General features: G+C 35.6%; 1 protein-coding gene across 4 annotated transcripts in view; it reads right to left on the reverse strand.

The window, feature by feature from the left end:
* The window catches only part of LOC112045804 (uncharacterized), an 87,081-nt gene that overhangs the window by 24,465 nt on the left and 41,790 nt on the right, over positions 1-20,826 (reverse strand). The window contains exons 3-5 of one of the 4 annotated variants that reach the window (XM_024082144.2): positions 17,990-18,382; positions 13,128-13,349; positions 9,823-10,047 (exon numbers count right to left, since the gene is read on the reverse strand). In XM_024082144.2, the coding sequence (XP_023937912.1) occupies positions 9,823-10,047; positions 13,128-13,349; positions 17,990-18,382 (840 nt within the window). The remainder of the gene's footprint in view (positions 1-9,822; positions 10,048-13,127; positions 13,350-17,989; positions 18,383-20,826) is intronic. The other 3 variants (XM_024082146.2, XM_052889734.1, XM_024082145.2) reach the window with 3 other exon arrangements.

Below are 20,826 nucleotides of genomic sequence, written 5' to 3' on the forward strand. Positions count from 1 at the left end.
AGCAGTTTGCGGACTTTACAGTCCAGGGAATCCAGTTCGGTTTGAGTCCACTTTAGAATGCCAAAAGTGTATATGAGTAAGGGCATGACCCAGCTATTAAAGGCACGCACCTTGTTACCGCCTGATAAAAGACTTTTTAGGACTTTTTTCAGGCGGCCAAAGAAGCGTTCCCTCACTACCTGTTTCATATTCCCTGCCTCAATACAAAGTGCTTCTGTCATTCCAAGGTATTTATAGGTCTCGCCTTCAAGGAGTGATCTGAGAATGACAGTTTCTGAAATAACTATATTCTCGGAGCTCACTATCCTTCCTCGCTCTACATTGATGACCGCACACTTGTCTACACCAAATTCCATCCTTATGTCATTGCTAAAGGTTTGAGTAATCTTCAGCAATGACACTAGGTCTGTACGCTTTGATGCATACAGTTTGAGGTCATCCATGTAAAGCAAGTGGGATATGAGCTCACCACCCCTGCGAAGGCGAAAGCCTAGCCCTGAATCCCGCAGTAAAGTAATGAGAGGATTAAGAGCTAGACAAAACCATAGAGGGCTCAAACTATCGCCCTGGAAAATACCTCGCCTAATCCCTATCAGTTCATTCGATTCAGAACACTCAGAAGCGCCTGGGTGACGAAAAACTGTCATCCACTGTCTCATACATGACTCAAGAAAAGAGCATAGTGTTGTATCGACCTTGTACAACCGCATGACCTCCATGAGCCATGAATGAGGCACTGAATCATAGGCCTTCTTGTAGTCTATCCAAGCAGCCGTGAGATTTTTTCTGTTTCGCCGAACCTGTTGGCAAATAGCAGTGTCTATGAGGAGAAGTTCCTTTGTACCACGAGACCGGGCCTTACATCCATTCTGTGTTGGGGCCAAAATATGATTTGCATTTATATGCATCGTTAATTTTGATGACAGAATGGATGTAAGGAGCTTATAGATGGTGGGTAAGCATGTTATCGGTCGGTAGTTTTTGGGGTCTGTGGTACTTCCGGATTTGTGTAGCAGGAACGTGACACCAGTTGTTAAAAATGCCGGTAGCGATCCAGTGTCAATGGCATTTTGAAATTGCACTGCCAAGATAGAATGGCCGCTACGAAACCATTTTAACCAGAAGTTGTGCAATCCGTCCGGTCCTGGGCATTTCCAGTTTGACGCCGGACGAATTGCACAACTTACATTTTCTGTAGTAATGGATATCGGAATCATTTTTTCCACTATTGCACACTCTTCCTTGACAGTACTCATCCAATCGCCTTCAGTGTGGCCTACGGGGGCCGACCAGATGCTACGCCAGAAATCTGACATAGCATCAGAAGTCGGAGGTTGCCCATCTGTCACACAGACACTGGATCGTTCCCAGTTCCTGTACACTTTCCGTTGGTCACTTTGGAAGATCCTATTCTGATTATACCGGTCAATACGCTCTTTATAACGCCTAATGCGTTGTGCCCATGCATAGACTTTCTGCTTCAAGAAGTCAATGCGTTCGGTGACACAAGCCAAGTACTGGAACGGACGTGTGTCAGTCCCAGCGAAAGCCTGAGTCACAAATCGCATAACTCTAGGGCGATTATTGCCCTCCTTGAAGCAGATTAGCTTAGCTATGAGAGTTCTAGTCAGTGTGATACGCCTTTCGATTCTGGTCCGCCAAGCTGGTGCTTGACCCGTCCTCTGCGGAGCCGTGCGTGGTTCAGGGAATTTGACATCCGCAATACGACACGCCGCAACGGCTCCACAGAATAGAATCGAATGCGTATCACTTAGGTCCTCAGATGTTACGAGATATTCACCTAAAATCTGATCTAGAACCCCCACTAACGCCATATTTCGTCTATGTATAGGCAAACGAGGCAATTTTGGTCTTAAATTAAGAGGCATGTACCTATATGTCATAATAGAATCCTCCAAAGTTCTCCTCAATTGCTCATAATTCTGGCTACTTACTTGCATATCGATACCATCCTGTAGCACCTCTGGGATGTTGGTTTGCAATGTTTGCTGAGGTAAGCTACGGATGGTATCGATTTGTACTGAAGTAGAGCGCAGTCGTTCAAGGTTAGCTTCATCCAGCAGATGACGTCGCTGGATTGCTCGCACCTGATCCGATAGTCGCTGCGCAGTCACGGTCACTGTTGGCTCAAGAGTCTGAAACATAGACAACATCCTTGACCGGTACGCAGTAAGGTTAGTTCCCCCCTCTGTTGCCCCATAGTACGCACGCATGACGCTCTCATTGAGTGGACGAGACCATCTCATGCGGCGCACTATACCACCGGTAGCGGGAGCACTCACTGGAGCCCGCAGCTCCACTTGCCCCAAGCTCTCCGATAGTATATCGTCGTCACTCTGCAGCTGGTATTGTTGCTGTTGTTGTTGCCGCCGCCGTGTGGTGACACCCCGATGAGTCCCCCGAACCGGAGTGGGTGTCACATCCCCCGCAGATGTTGGCGGGGTTTTAAATTCCTCCGGCGACGACGGCGATGATGACGACGATTCATAGTTCTTGATTTGTGCGCTCGTTCTGCCGCCTCCACGTCGCATGTTTTATCTTATTTGGGTTCATTGTATTATTCACTTGTTATATTGATGATAATTTCTATTTTATTTGAATTATTTATTGTATTTCTTTAAATTATTAAAATTATATTTAGTTGAGTGAAAAAAAACATGTCATTCCCGACGGGTGGCAGGTGTCATGTTTTACATGGGGGTGAAACTTCCGCACAGTTCGCTTACGTAAAATATTTTGTATGAAGTGCTGTCTTCCAGCGCTCACGGTACAAAAACTTAAGCGAAGTTTTCTCAGGCACAATATAGATGGCACGCATGAAGCACATTATTTGATTAAAATCACTCCTGTTCAGTCTATGAAAGTTTAAAAAAATATAGTTTCAAATATGACAGTTTAGCTGTCTTTGAATTTTTTCTGTTGTTGCTATAGTGATGTTTATGTTATGTCAATAAAAAGTCAGCACACAATCGGGATCAGAGTTTAATTTAAAACATGGTGACAGTGGTGAACGAAAAATATTAAAATAAGATGTAATCGGTACAAATATGTGTTTATAATGGGTATTTCTTGTGGATTTGGTGTGCATAGTGAATAATTAACCATGGAACATGCTCGACCACCATCGGAATTATGCTCAGAAGGCGGCCCGGTGTGTCGCGAAACGGCGTGGCGAAAATGTCGCCAGCAATTTTACGAATTCTTAAAGGTGATCAGTGGTTATTTATAATCATAAACGTCAATATTCATAGTTGGTGCACTAATGTTATCAGGCTGCTGAAGTGCATTAAGATATTTTCATAATCACAAAAGAAAAAATAAATCGTTGAATAATAAGAATCTTCTTTTCTTTCTTTGATTAAAAATCCTTTAATATTTGAAGGATTATTGCAATTTGTTTTCCTTATTTCTATATATTTATAAAATTTGGCTATTTTAAATATTTGGGTACATTAGTATTATATAGTGAAATAGGTGATTTTGTAAATATTATGTTTATGTTAAATTTTTTTCATTAAAAATTCTTATATAAGAATTAAGGAAAACAAACAGCAATAGTCATACAACTAAAATATAGATTGTACTCGTAGAGAGAACGCCATCTATGGGTAGCCAATAAATCTAATTAAAATGCGCCATCTAGTGATCACGGTACATAACTTTTTTTAACCGAAATGAGAGTTGCGTATCTATCTCAATATATAATGTATCTGGATTTGACTGAGGACCTTCTAAATAAACTCGAACGCTTGCAAAACTTGGCAATAAGATACATATTTGGTCTCAGGAAATTTGATCATATTACAGAATACCGTAGGAAGCTCAAGTGGTTACCTATAAGGCTTCGGCGTAATCTACATATTCTTTCTCTTCTTTACGCTATCCTTTTTCATTACTGGACACCATCCTACTTAAAAGAGCGTTTTAACTTCCTGGGCCCTCGCACTTCTAGGAACACACTACGATCTTGTAGGCAAAACGTTTTAGGTAAGATTAGGTGTAACACTCGAACATATTCAGAGTCTTTTACTATAAAAGCAGCTACACTTTGGAATGCACTCCCAGATCATATTAGACGGTCAAAATCCCTGACTATTTTTAAAAATCGTGTAAGGAAACACTATCTATCATTGTAATATATATGTGTTTATTATATGTATGTAGGTATGTATGTATGTATGTAAGTAGTTTGTTTGTATGTATCTATGTATGTATGTATGTATGTATGTATATATGTATGTATGTATGTATGTTTGTATGTATGTATATTGTATGTATATATGTATGTATCTATGTAGATGTAGGTGTATGTTATGTATATTTCATGTTTTGCTGTTTTTATCATTATTGTGTACAATTGTACAAAGTATATATTTTTATAATATGGAAATATTTAATTATAGTGTTTTTATTTATTTATTATATTAGTTATTATTATTTAGTGAATATTACTTATAATTTATTGTATTGCCATTTCCCATCTGACAGGATGTTTAGATTATTTATGATTAGGTTGCCTGGAAGAGATCACTATTAGTGATAAGGTCGCCTTTTGCCCAAAAATGTATGTGTTCTATTGTTATTTTCTGTTTTGTGCAATAAAGTTGTTATAAATAAAATAAAATAAATGTATCATCTATGATGTTTTATTATTACAATATGTACAATTGAACATTCGCCAAACCTAGGACCTCGTAATCCGCGGTCAAAATCAAAATCAAAATCAAAAATCATTTATTTCAAGTAGTCTCAGTTTACAAGCACTTTTGACACGTCAGTTGACTATTTGTAAAGATTCTACCACCGGTTCGGAAGGCAGGTTCTGCTGAGAAGATACCGGCAAGAAACTCAACAGTTGCTCTTTTGAAAAAGTCATACAGTATTATAATTTACAATTGATAACAATTTCAATTTCTTATAGTTTTATTTCCTGTGTGAAGGTGGAAGCTGATCCAACGGCCTCCAAGCATCTTTATCATTAAGGAACTCATCAATGTTGTAGTAACCTCGACTAAGTAAATGTTTTTAACACATTGCTTAAAGCTATGCATTGGCAGGTCCATCACAGTCTTGGGGATCTTATTATAGAAGAGTACACCTAAACCTACAAAAGATTTTCTAATCTAACAACTGGTTGAGGCAAAATCTCTCACATAGACCTTTTGTGATTTGACTTTGAGAACCACTGCTCTATCTTTATTACCAGAAATAATCTCTTTTATTACGTGACTATTATTTTGTTTACATATAAATATAGGCTAGGTGAATTTATTATTTTGATAGTCAACACATATCCCAACTTAATCCTACCAATATTATAAACGTAAACGCGAAAGTTTGTATGGATGTTTGGATGTTTGTTACTCTGTAACGCCGCTACTACTGAAGCGATTTGGCTAAAATTTGGAATGGAAATAGATTTTACTCTGGATTAACACATAGGCTACTTTTCATCCCGGAAAAATCCATGTTTCCCGTGAGATTTTTGAAAAACTAAAAGTCGCGGGCGTCCGTTAGGGAAATATTAATTATGACATCGTCTTTTTGTTACTTTTAAACCTCAATGACCAAGCCGATTGTAATAATTCACCGATGTAAAGCTACATTATCAGCGAGCACGGAAGTATCACGGAAACGTGAACTACGCGTGTGAAACCACTGGGCGCTACTAGTAGTAAATATTTAGTAATCAGCAGTAGCGAAGACTGAAATTTTCTCATAGGTAACCCGTTCATGTGTTTTTTTAGTCTAAATATGTTGAATTTTAATTTGATATTTGCTATTAATTCTTTTTTTTTAATTATTAAATAGAAACTACCGAATGCATAGCCGCTAACCCAATGGAGCCGTGATTGTCTAGTGGTTATGACCTCTGCCTCCGATTTCGGAGAGTATGGGTTCGAATCCGGTCCGGGGCATGCACCTCCAACTTTTCAGTTGTGTGCATTTTAAGAAATTAAATACCACGTGTCTCAAACGGTGAAGAAAAACATCGTGAGGAAACCTGCATACCCGAGAATTTCTTAATTCTCTGCGTGTGTGAAGTCTGCCAATCCGCATTGGGTCAGCGTGGACTATTGCCCTAACCCCTCTCATTCTGAGAGGAGACTCGAGCTCAGCAGTGAGCCGTATATGGGTTGATAACGATGACTCAATGCATTTGAAAGTTTGTATGCGAAATAAATAATTTAATTAATTACAGACATATGAGGTTAAAAATTTACGCCTTAAGTTGATAGATATGAAAAAAATTTGGAAAAAAATACGGAAAAAATCAAAAAAAAGTAGGAAAAATAGTAAACTAAAAACTATATATAGGGGATATAATTATAATAATAATTACATTTTTAATTACGGTCCGGGTCTTACAATATACACAACTTTTTAGTTGTGTGCATTATAAAATGAAATATCACGTGTTTCAAATAGTGAAGGAAAACATCGTGAGGAAACCTGCATAAGAGAGAACTATCTTAATTCTCTGCGTGTGTAACGTCTGTCAATCCGCATTGGGCCAGCGTGGTGGACTATTGGCCTAACTCCTCTCATTCTGAGAGGGCGAGCTCAGCAGTGAGCCGAATATGGGTTGATAATGATGATGAATAACAGGAATCGCTTGACAACTTATTGATCAAAATGTGATGAGAATTTTCGACGCTACGGACTTAAATACAAACAAACATACATAGACTACTAGAATCATTTTGGCTGCGCCGTTGTCGGATAAAAAATAGAATATTAATGTCCAAAATCATATGAAATGATCTTTTTAATTATCTACATAAGTTCCAATCAGCGTAACCGAACAGACGGACGGACAGACAGAATTTATTGCCGCCAATTAGTTGGTATGAGATTTTATCAGTTATTGTGATTGTGGGCTAGGACAGAGACGGAGTGGAGTAGTGACAGTTAAATTTAGTTAAATAACGCGCAATTAAATAATAATATTAATTTTAATAGTCAACAGTCATTCTTCCCCGTACTCTCACGGGGTATTAATTTTATTAACTAGCGGACGCCCGCGACTTCGTCCGCGTGAAACTCGATGTAAACTTTCACCCCTACCCTACCCTACCCCTACTCTACCCTACCCCACCCTTATTCCGTTTTCTAATTTTTATTAATATGAACTTTATACAATAACAATAAAGCTCAAATTGACAACGTTTTAGCCAGAAAAACATTTGTATGGGAAAAAGAAAATGGCTATTTTTATGGTTTTTCCGGCAAATATTTGAATTTTTCTCGCCGTAAGAACCATCCTAAAACTTCAACGAATATTTAAAAAAAAGATTTGGCCAAATTGGTCCAGGCGTTGTTGAGTTATGCGCTTACCAACGCATTTTGCGATTCATTTTTATATTATAGATAAAGATAATAGTGATAATAATTAATTAAGTCTTAAAATTAAAATTTAATTTACTAGGGTTTCAAACGCGCTTTGGTTTGAAAAGAGCCCACAACAAACTCAGTCAGGTTTTTCTTTTTTAGTTTACCAGTATTTACTTAAGTATTAATATTATCAGTATTTAACTTAAGTAAGTATTTAAATAGGCATATAAGAAGCCAGTCATGTAATACATTTCATTTCCAAGCTATTTTGGTTTTTTTCGATTTTTCTATAAGCTTGCGTTTAATAAAGACTTTGAACTTATTGAGAGACATGCCCGTAGTTTCAAGTTGCGTTTTATTATAAAAAACCTCAGACTAATTAGATAAAGACCTGCCTGGCAAGACATTATTTTTCTGTCAAAGTATATGATCAACGATCTTATGCGATTATAAACACTGTCTCTATAGAATCGATGTTTCATAGTTTACAATCGTGTCCGTCGGTTAAATACCTCCGTAAAAATACCCTTTTGTGTAGTTAAATGGTGTAAAAAACGAACAAAAACTGTTAGTTTAGTATAGGATATGTATGAAATCTAAGCTCGTTTTCCTTAGAAAATGGCAGAAAATATAAATAATTTGGGTGCGATACTAGTCCTTATGTATTTAGTCTAAGTAATAAACGTATGCAATTGCCCTCATAAGATTTTAGTGTGGCGTGCAACAATTTCATTTTTATTTCTGACATTAATATTATCATACCTTTTTTTAAAATTGCCTACGTTTTTATGTACTCGTATACTACCGTTAATTTGTAAAATACGTTACTTTCAAATCTCACTCGGAATATTGTAATCTGTCGATATATTGTGAACTGAACTTATTGATTACAATTAAACCTGTTATTTTTCGGTATATTTTAATCTATTGAAGTGATACCGATAAATTGCAATTTTAAAACGTCCGAACTTGCCCGTGATTAATCGGCCTCACAGACCGTTCTGTGTTCTTAGAGTTAGGAATGCAATAACTTTTAGTTTCAAGTCTCTGATTAAATCTCATTTAATAAAAATATTCAGCTTATAATTAAAATTTAATATAAACTTACATAAAAGAAAAAGTTGAGGTTTTTTGTGATTCCACGGTTTTCGCTGTTCTAAACTCGGAACCCACTATCTCACCCGTCGACGGGGTGGTGATGTTTTTTATTATTTCTATCCATTTTATTTCTAGTATAAAAACTTTTTATTTCCACTTTTTTAAACGAAGCGTTACCAGAAATGACTCTATTAATATGACCATTTGGGGACTTTCTGGTTTTTTGGAAATTATACTTAGGGTTGCCACAATCGTTGAGTTTGTTAATAATTTTATATTTATTTATTTACCGACCCAGGAACCGAATCCGGGGCCTTACGGTCTAAAGCGTCATAGGATTACTTACCATCAGGTGAGATTGTAGTCAAGATCCAACTTGTAAAGAATTAAAAAAAAGAAACTCCACTGTTGCTGTTAGGAAACAAGCGTGTTGCTAATTCAGTAACTATATTATCTAAGCCCGTGGCGAATTCATATGATGGGGATGTATTTTTTAAACGTTTAAATGACTTCAGCCAGTAGGCTGGGGGACCATTTTGCATTTTGCCAGCCCTGACGCCATATAGTTACGCTACTGTATACTATGTACACGTCACCGTTAAATTGTAAAATACTTTAGTTTATAATCTCACTCGCGATATTTAAATAAATACGTGATGTCACAATTCTTGAAGTATTTTATTTGACTGACATATGTGTTTCATTCCTAACTCTATGGACACAGTACGGTCTGCTGTAAGGCCGACCAATCAGGGGCAAGTTCGGACAACTGGCGTTTTAAGATTGTAAATTTACACTTTCACTTCGATAGATTACAATATACCGAAAAATAACACGTTAAATTGTAATCAGTATGTTCAGTTGACAATATATCGACAGATTACAATATCGCGAGTGAGATTATAAACCAACGTATTTTACAGTTTAACGGTGACATACATATACTATATATCAAATTAAACAAAGAAAGTAATTGTCAAACATTGTATATTATAGTCATATCAATAAAATAAATAAAATAAATAAATAAATATACTTAAACAATACACATCACTATCTAGCCCCAAAGTAAGCATACAGAGTAGCTTGTGTTATGGGTGCTAAGATAGTTGATATTATAATATTCATATACATTTATATACTACATATAAATACTTATATAATGTATAAATACACACAGACACTGGAAAACACCCATGCTCATCACACAAATATTTTCCAGTTGTGGGAATCGAACCCACATCACACAAATATTTTCCAGTTGTGGGATGCAGAAGGCAGGGTCACTACCCACTGCGCCGCGCGGCGGCCGAACTTACCCCTAGACATTTACTAGCTACAACAAAACAACAAACACGAAATACGAACCTTTCATCGCATCGGCAATGCATTAAAGTATTAACACGCCAGTTGTACAGTCCATACTTCTTCTCCATGCCACCGATCCAAAATGGACACCTCAAGTCGTGGACTCGGCAGCACCTGTCAGTCCTGGTGTATCCTCCGAGCTGCGAGTAGCGCGTCGCAGAGTAACCTTTGCCGCACCATTTGGTGCCCGGCACTCGGAGGAGTTCCATAGAGTCGCGTTTTTTTCTGTTGGAGATTGTTTTTTTTTTTTTTCGTTTTTTACGCGGCCTTGGACGGATGCCTCTCGAAAAGTTGCATTTTTTTTTTGTTTTAAAGAACAGCAAAGGATGCTTGTAATTGTTTACTGACTTTCAAAAAGGAGGAGATTTAAGGTTCGGCTGTTTTTTTAAATAAATAACCGAAGCTGATCGCGTGATGTGCGTCAGCTGTGACATTATTTAAATACATTCATAGGTACATGTACTTGGAATCAATTGGAATAATATTATGTTTTATTAATACGGAAGACATGGTTTTATACCTTAAAATTAAATCGGATATCAATAAAAGGATTTTACAGGAATATCAATGAAATGAATATACTGAAAACTTAGCTGTACGGTGTAATACCTTTGCTTTTTCCCTATAGGAAAAAATAAAGAAAAAAAAATACATGGTTAGGCTTAATTAGTTACAGCGTCGTAGTTATCATACTTCGCTTATTAAAATGTGACGTCACAGCTCACACATGTCACGTGATCGCTGTTTTCGCGCGAATTTCAGATTAATGCATTTTATTTTATTTTTGTATTTAAAAAAAGCTTTATGAAAAAAGATGATTGTAATAGGTGTAAAATAAACCTAATATTTTTCGAAAACAGACAAGTCAATTAAGAACCGAAATTAGACTGAAGTTGAAAATGACAATAGCTTGGCAAATTCGTTCGTAGCACACCCGATAGTCCGCGCGGGCCGAGGGGGTAGCGATGCCCCGCGCGCACGACTTCATACCCGCGCAGTGCTTCCCGCCCCGTCGCCCACATATCATGGGAGTGTCATCAAACAACTTGCCAAGCTATAGGTAAATGTTTCTAATACATCGATCTCCTATTAAAAAGTGGATGCACAATCAGCGACCACAAAACTTCCCCACTCAATGAGTGCCAAACATTCCCTACTCAATGAGTGCCAAACACAACTTCTTGGCACTCAATTCAAGTAGTCGCATTTGCAAATTCAACCTTAAACTCAATCCTTAAGGTTGAATTTGCTCTGAATTTGGGATTTTATTGAATATTGGTCTACATTTAAAGGCCTTTAGGTATAGTTTTCTTTATTAATAATTCTAAAACTGTCAAAGCAAAATTGTCCAGTTTTTAAGTGAAATTTTGTACATGATTGTGCGTCCTTTTATTATAAGAGGTCAATGTTCTAATAGTATTTTTTTAATTACAGTAAGGCAAAGTTTGAAACCTCTTCCGCTTTGACCACCAACGACAACAATAAATTTTTTTCAAGTATCGGGTCGTTAAATTTTTTTTTAATGTAAATTGTGTAATGTGTAAAATCCCTTACTGCATCTTGTGTAATAAATGACGCATTGAACTATTTATGAGTTTAGATCACATGTTTTATAGCTTTATTGGTCCCAATAAAAGATGGCTCCTAAGCTTCGTTAGGTACAATGTAAAGTTAAACTTTGTATAAAATATGAAACTAAACGAACTAAAGCAGGTATGGACAACCTTTGACGTGTGGGCCAAAGGGGAAAGCCCATAGCCTTTTAGAAAACAATTTATAAGGCTTTCTTTTCTTTTCTTCTTATAAGTGTTGTACAAAAATTATAGCTAAGGGAAATGCCCATTCCCGGGCCAGGCCTACCCTTACCGCCCGGAAACTTGGTTATATCTAAAAAAATCTTGATATATTTTTTTTTTATTCTTTACAAGTTAGCCCTTGCCTACAATCTCACCTGACGGTAAGTGATGATGCAATCTAAAATGGAAGCAGGCTAACTTGTTAGGAGGAGGATGAAAATCCACACCCCTTTTCGGTTTCTACACAACATCGTACCGGTACGCTAAATCGCTTGGCGGTACGTCTTTGTCGGTAGGGTGGTAACTAGCAACGTCGAAGCCGATTTGCTGTATCGGAAGAACAGACAGACAGATATTTTTTTAAGTTTTTTATTGTGTTTTAGTATCGTCTAAATAATTTAGTCACATTATATGTACAAGTACTTTAAGCACGTAAAGAAACACAGATAACTTGAAATCATAGACGAACACTTTTTGTTCATATGTAAGTATTGATGACAAGTTATCCCTTGTTTGCGATCTCACCGTGACGATGCAGTCTAAGATAGTAGCGAGCTTCTTGGAATAGTTACTTGCCGTAGGTACCCAGTTTCTACGTAGCATCATACCGGAACGCTTAATAGCTTAGCCACAGAAAAATACACACACAAAAATATTAATTTACTTTGATGAGTAATACTGGCTGTTTTTGGTGCATTTGCCTAAAAAAACACTAGAGCGTGCACTTCGCTATATGTGAAAAAGTAAAAATTATTCCACGCGCTCTTTCTTTTCGCTGTATTGTTTTAATTTTAAAATACGAAGTAGTGATGTATTTATTAATTCGACACTATTAGAAGTCCCAAAGGTAGCGTAAAAAGGTTACTCTAAGCCTCGTGCTCGAAAAATCGACCGATAGATACTTACAAGCCTATCAAAATGTCATCATATGGAAAACAGGCAACGATGTTGATGATGAACAGGCAGAAAGTGTGTGTCCTCGCAAATGTGTATAAAACGTCGTATGACATATGCGCGCTTCCTTACAGCCTCTGCTTCCTTACATTCCTTCATTATATATAGCTCTCGCCTAAGGGTCAAGATAGCAATATTGCCTCGGCTGTGATTTTCACCTTACCGCACTTATATGATGGATGTACTGTTACTACACGCTAATAATATTTTTTTCTTTTTGTTGTTTGTTTTAAGTTTTTAATATCGTATAATTATAATAACCAGAGCTCAGTTAAACCGAGTGTGAAGTTTAATAACAATGATGTAATTTTTTGTTTGGCGTATTTTCATTGTTTGATGTAATTTAATTCAAAATTCTTTAAAACTGTTTAATATAAATACTTGATTTCTCCATTAAAATTATATCAGCTGCTCTCTGGATATTTGGCTGAAGCTCTTCGCGCGTCTCAATAAAACGCATAATGATGAATCCAAAACCCATTTCCCAAAAAAAAAAAACAAGCTTCCAAACTCCCAAGCGCACCAACCAAAAAAAAAACAAAATCATAGACAAACCTCCTATCGCAACGGCAGTGTGATATCGTAAACGGGCTGAAGTTGAAATAGCCGAATCTTCGCTTAAAGCCGCCGATGTTCATCCGACAGTTGTCGTGGGCTCTACAACACCTATCTTCGTTCCTATCGGCCCCCAATTCGTTGTACCTCTCCGCCAACTGTCCAGCGCCGCACCATTTCGTGCCCGGCATTATGAAATTCTCCCTGAGCGATCTGCGGGACCTGTCATCCGTTGTCTATGGTTAGTTTTTAGGCTGTATGCGTTTCGATCTTTGCCTGCCATGAAAACAACAATATGTTTATGTCAAGATGGCGGGTTTTTTGTCGTAAAAGCGGCCGGCGTGAATGCAAAGCGTTTTTATTCAGCCTATTTGAATTATTTTGTAATAATTAATTTAATTATATATTAAAGCATAGTTGGTGTCCCAAAGCCAATGATTTTATAAAATCATTGCCCAAAGCGTATAATGATGATTGAGATGAATTATGTGCAATAGTGATGGATGTGCAAAATTAACGATATTTATTTTAATAATAAAGGTTTTCAACTTGATGGGTATTTTGTCTCAAAAAAAAATATTTTATACCATTTTTTTTTTTAAATTTTAGTAACAATCCTATTCGTCTCCAATCAGCCGGAAAGACTGTTAGAAGTATAGTAGACAATATTACAGCTTGTATCGTGTAGATAAATCACAATAATTATTATTCATAATACCTTAATATAATTTCCAGTTTTATATCTAAACCATAATTTCTTTGTATAACTAGTCATAAATTTTCTATTGCGTGATTTTTATAGCAATAGACAATTAATCACTTTAGCTTCCGTGTTTATGTTTTAAATGAATAACTAACCTCTTTAGATGGATTTATTCATAAGACTTATCCATAGAGGGTCATTGCCTGCATTCCGTGTAAAAGAAAATAATAATTGTCTATGAGTATTATTATAGTTTTGTACGGAATACAATTTACGTATGTTTAAAATGATTGGTTTGTTATTTTTTATTGGTTTTTTATTGATTACAAATAAATTAACGAAGACAACGATTTAAATCAAAGAAGGTTGTAAAAAATTATATCGTCGGCTCTTCTCAGCAGAACCTGCCTTTTGGTGGAAATCACTACAATTAGTAAAACTTGACGTTTCAAAAGTTGCCTATAAGGAGCCTTTTAGAAGCCTTGAAAATAAACGAATTTTGATTTTTGGATATATGTCGTTGGGTATTCTGGAGTACAGTGAGTCCCACATACCCGGCCGTAAATTGCGCAGTCTTGTCTGTCACGGGATATGCATAAAAGCATTTCCCAGCGAAAAAAAAATGGGTAAATTATGTCTTAAACTAAATCATGAAGTCAATGCGTCACTTCTAAAGATATGTTTGTCGGAATAAGCAGATAACCCATCGGATGTTTAGTGACAATCAACCAGGTGCTAGCAACATGTCCTAAAATATTTTTATACATGCTTATGGTCAATGATAATTTTATACTATAGATCGGTTACGGCCCTACAAAATCACCACAAAAAGTGATCCGAATCAGCTACACCACTGAGCGCACACATGCACAATTTTGTGTTTAATTTCTTTTATATATTTATATATATATAGTTTTTACATTTCCTGAATACAACTCGACATTGTAGACGATATAGGTATTATTTGCTTAAATAACGTTCGTTGTTTAATAAGCGACTAAATGAAATTAAGTAAATTTTCCACATTTGTCCGCCTCAGTTTTGATGCCCCATCTGTAGTATAAAATATCATTGCTTATTGTTAATATATTTTTTTAAATTTAAGTTATGATAAATGATGAAGAAACAGTCTCAAATGTTCTTGACCATAGTTATGTAGAGTTTTAGTCACAAAAAAGTGTCGGTGGTATGTGGTGCGAGGTGCGGAAGAGGTCACAGTATCGAAAAAAAATTACAAAATAATCTATATAGTATCCTTAGATATACTCTGTATGTCGACTTAGGTCAATTACTAAACATAAACAAAGTAATTATTTATAATGATGATTGATGAAGCAAACATATAGTTCACCTGTAGGCCTAACATGCGACCCATGACATTATCTCGTGAGGACAAATGGACCAATAGCGCCGAACCGAAAATATGGCTGTCTCTTTCGTATCCATGGGATGAAAGAGAGTCCGATATTTCCGGTTCGGTCACTCATTCGACATTTTATCTTCACAAACTGTCGTGGGTCGCATGATACCTACTGTACTAACTAACAAATGACAACGACATATCTAGTGAAGACAAAAAGACATTGTCGATCAAAAACGGTCAAAGTGGAAATATCACTCTCTCTTTCGTAGGAATGGGACGAAATCAGAAAAGTGAGACCGATATTTCCTGTTCGGCCACTTATTCCACATTTTGTCTTCACGAGCTATGTCATAGGTCGCTCGTTACCTACTGTACTGTACTAACTAACAAACGACATATCTAGTGAAGACAAAAATACATTGTCGACCAATAGCAGCCGAACCGGAAATATCGCTCTCTCTTACGTCGCGATGAGACGAAATCACAAAACGTGATAGAAAAATGTATGGGAATGACAGATCAGATCGACACCTTGATCATGTGACCAGTCGATAGCAAATTTCATTCCCATATATTGATTGATTTTCGAAGCGTTTGCCATCGTAGAAAGAGAAACGACGTGCCACTTGGCTAAAGGCCCGGATTCGAGCCTACAGAGCAGAGGTCATATCCACTGGACTATCACGTGTAAGTATTTCTAACCTACCGTTTAGTAAATGACCACAGCCAAAAGAGTATGTAAAAATGTAGATAGTGAGACAGTGGCGTGGATAAGGAATTCAAAATTATTGAATTAAAAAAGCAATGCTCAAAGACATCATTTGACGATTTATAATTACAATAAGATACCAAGTTAAAAATTTTGGCTGCGTTCAAAAATTTGCGTATGAATTTGGATAGAACAAGCACGCCACTGTTTAGTGTAGTAAATTTTTCTTTTAATTTTCTTTTTTATGTTAAATGTAATTTAAAACAGCTTTTACTCGTAACCGAGATCAAGCACCAATTAAAAGCTATAAAAAAATAAATTTTCCTGTAATAATAAATTCAGATTGATTTAATGCAGTTTTTCGAGAGGTGTTCCGTCTATATTTCTTTTAATCTGTGTACACAGTCACACACACACAAATACATAAACAAACATTGAAAGCACACATAGAAATTAGTGCGTTATATGAAAAAGCCTTGATAGACAATAGACATGATGTATATGAATAAATGCAAGACGTGACGTCACAATTAAGTTTTTGTTGTACCTTCATAGAACAATTATGTAGAAGTGACAATGAATTTGCGATTATAACTTTCGGAGATACAAGGACAAAAACGTTAAAACACGCCTCACACTAAAAACAGCAGAATTATGACGTCATAACAACGTAAAAATCGTATCATACAATAATCTATAATGAAAAATGTTACATTAAAATGTACATATATTATGAACCAATTAACTTTACAAGTTTTTTGACTGTTTTTTAAACTTTTGAACTTCATTAAACAAAAATTCCAATTATCGACAATATTTTTTTTTTGTAATTAAAGTCATTTAATCATTATTAAGGAAAGTTTGCTTGTTATTTCTATATGTATAAAACTTAATTTTTCCGAAATTCTCAAAATATATAATAGTTACTTTTAACTAAATATTAGGTAATATACTATTCAAAGGTCAAATACCCAATTTACATCTTGCATTTATTCATACATCGTGACAAGTTGGAAAATAGCAAAATAAATTAATTATTATTTTATTTAGATAAGCCAACACACACAAACTCAAAAATAATAATAATAAAATAAAACATCAAAAAGCTAAGAAGAATTCGTTTGAAATAAAGAAAGTTATCTTAATTTAAATGTAAAATTACAGTGAAAATATCGATAAAACTGAAACGGTAAATAAAAAAATAATTATTCAAGATTGTAAATAATTTTCTTAGATTTAATAATATTATTTTTTTTTTACATTATTATGGTATGATAATTATTTACTCATTAGTTAGGAGTAAGTGTGATAATAAATCATTTATTATTAATATTTGTCGACTCCCCGCGGATTTACCCGCGTAATTCCGGTTTCCTTGAGAATATGGGAGCAAAATGTAGTCAGTGACACTCACAGATAACGTGACTTTCTAGTGGTAAAAGAATTTCCAAAACTGGTTCAGTGGATCCAGATATTACAATACCACAAATTTTATAATATTAGTATAGATTCTATATCTATAGATATAGAATATCGATTCGAGAAAGAGATAGAATATCGATTTCTTTTATTCTATACTATAGAATAATGGAAATCGATCTTAACTTTCAACCCCTACTTCACCCCCTTCTATTCATATTTTCGTGTGCTTTATATATATATAATAAGCAGTCCAATAATCATTTTACAAAACTACGACTTAAAACATGAACGATTTATATTAAAAAAACTTCAACCCTTTTTAAACCTAGGGTAGAATTTTGAAAAATCTAGAATGACATTTTAGTTACTGACACTAATAGACACTAGTAGACACTGTTAGTATTTTACTCACTAATATTACAAATGCGAATGAAAGTTTGTTTGTTTGTTACGCTTACACGCATAAGCAACTAAACTGATTTTTAAAATAATTTCACCACTGGAAAGTTACATTATCTGCGAGTGACATAGGCTATGTTTTAAAAAGTCAACCTTATATAGATAGGTAATTTAATAATTAATTTATACTTGAGCGATTAAAAAATATAATAGTTTCGATGTTTTCACTGTAGGCAACATTTATACCAATGTAATAGAAAACTAACCTTTGCAAGCTGTTCTCACTGATTTTCTTTCTATTTTCCATCATTAAAGTCAGTTCTTCGTGCCTTTCGAAGCATTCCGTTTTTAATCTGTCATAATTGAACCACCTAGCGACATCTGTTGGTAGCTTGTCGCCGTTTTTTAAAATTCGAAATGTCACATTTCCAAAATGGCGATAATACCGCTCGTCGTCAGAATTCTTTGGCCTTTTCTCCAATATTCTGTAGCTTTCTTCGTCTAGCGCCATTTTTAATTCTTTTCTCAACGTTTTGATGAAGTGTCTCGCTGATTTCGTGGATGTAATGTATTCGCAGTCCTGTAGGACGCCATTCGGTGTGTATATCACTTGGACAAGATGGCGGCCGTCTGTCAATTGGCGGAGTTTCAGCCCACTGCTGTAACAAAGAAAAATAATTATTAATATTTTAGAATAATTAAAGGAAATGTCTCAAGCTGACGCACAAAGACTTCACCATCACCATAGAATTAAGATGATCCAGAATGAGTCTTTATAAGCGGCGTGGTGAATGAAAAACACCAAAAAAAAAAATAACAAACGTCACGCGTCTCCTTGACATCAAAAAAAAATAATTATTAATAAAAAGTACTCCATCATATTTCATTAGTTTTTGTGAACAGTTTTTAAAATATTTAAAAACATAAGACCCCATTTATAATAATTGTGTTTTTATTATGTTAATTTACGTAATTGTTGTTAGTGTTACATTTTGAAATACAAATTATGAAAACAATTTTCAATTTTCAAAAATTTCAAACAATATCTTTGCTATTTGTGCGTTTATATTTATAGTTCATTTATTGAAAAATGTCACATTTAATGTAAGGAAGCTAAAACTGTATGAATTTTCATCTGATTACGATAAAAGATTTTTAATAGATTTTGAAATTTTATAATCTTATTTATTTTGCAATTATCCAGGCCATATTTTTTTTTTTAGTTATAAATTAGTTAACATTGACCTTATTTACCCGAATGTTTCACGAAAATCAATATATTCAAACCTGGTCCTCAATAGCGTGCAAGTTCTGCATGCCCTAAAAGATGTTTTTCTTAATGCTTATTCAATGCAGGTTTTCCCAGATTGGTTATTTTTCTTACTAGTGCATACCCTGATCGACAACCCATAGCACGCCACTGCTAGTCCCCCCATTGTATCATACTAGAAGTTACTCATTAAACACTCGATCATTCTATGTAATAATTAATTGCAATAATTTAGAAAGTTATTGAATTCTTAATGAAAGTTTCATCTACTCGTATCATGTATATTGTAAAGACTCAATCAATTATTTATTTAATGATTTCTGCGTAAAACGGAACGCCCAAACCATGTTTATTCAAATACGTTAAAACACATTCATAAACAATCACTTTTTACTTTGACGGCCTCCGTGGCGCAGTGGTATGCGCGGTGGATTCACAAGACAGAGGTCCTGGGTTCGATCCCCAGCTGGGACGATTGAGGTTTTCATAATTGGTCCAGGTCTGGCTGGTGGGAGGCTTCGGCCGTGGCTAGTTACCACCCTACCGATAAAGACCAACCGTCAAGGGATTTAGCGTTCCAGTACGATGTCGTGTAGAAACTGAAAGGGGTGTGGATTTTCATCCTCCTCCTAACAAGTTAGCCCGCTTCCATCTTATTGCATCATCACTTACTATCAGGTGAGTAGTCAAGTGCTAACTTGTAAAGAATAAAAAAAAATGTATTAATTGTGACTAGCTTACGCCCGCGTTCAACTGGATTAAAAAAAAATCATATCTTTTGTGACATTAATCAATCATCATTATCAACAAATATTCGGCTCACTGCTGAGCTCGAGTCTCCTCTCAGACTGAGAGGGGTTAGGCCAGCAGCTATGATGGTTTAAATGGTGCTCAGGAGTATTTCCCACTTGGACATCGCATAGTTTGTTTGTTCCTCGTAGTAGTTCATAGAGACCCAGACCTCGAACCCAGGACCTTATGATACAAAACCACATAAGCTAACCACTGAACCAAAACCTAGAACTGCCTTCTAGTATAAGTCCATGGTCATTTCATCCCCCTATAACTGATACAAATGTAGTAACAAGTCGCGAGGCAATAAAAATATCCATTACATACCACCCTCTTTAAAAAGTGTTGTATGCAATAGTGCACAGCATTTTCATATGAATATTATTTTTACCCGAATGTGCGACATCTCAAACTAGGAAAAATGCCAATAGAATGGCCAGAAACAAGGGAAAATGCCAGTAGAATACACAGAAAATAGAAAAATGCAAATAGAATAGCCAGAACCTAGGGAAAATGTCAATAGAATGGCCAGAAACTAGGAGAAATGCCAATAGAATAGCCAGAAACTAGAAAAAATGCCAACAGAATAGCCACTATCTCTAAAATTACCATTCACAAATCTTGGTGTAAGATTTGTTTGTTTGTTACGATTTAGATCAAAAATTAATCGATTAATCGATCTCGATTTTACAAACTCTCGCCATTTGAAAGCTATATCTTCACCGAGTAACATACGGCAACGGGAACCATGTAAGCGAAACAGCAGGACTTCTACTAGTCTATACTTCTATACTAATATTATAAAGTTTGTAGTGTTGTAGGGGGTAATCCCTGGATCAACTGAAACGATTTAGAAAATTCTTTTACCACTAGAAAGCCACGTTATTTATGAGAGTCATAGTCTAAATTTTATCCCCGTATTTCCATGGGAACGGGAACTACGCAGCAGTGGCGAAGGAAGTTTTAGACGACAGTAACCCGTCTTAAAGAGTAGGAAACTCATACCCCTTGATAAAACTTCGGTTTTTCATACGTACATGG

The sequence above is a fragment of the Bicyclus anynana genome, chromosome 26 (genome assembly GCF_947172395.1).
Source record: "Bicyclus anynana chromosome 26, ilBicAnyn1.1, whole genome shotgun sequence".
NCBI lineage: Eukaryota > Metazoa > Arthropoda > Insecta > Lepidoptera > Nymphalidae > Bicyclus > Bicyclus anynana.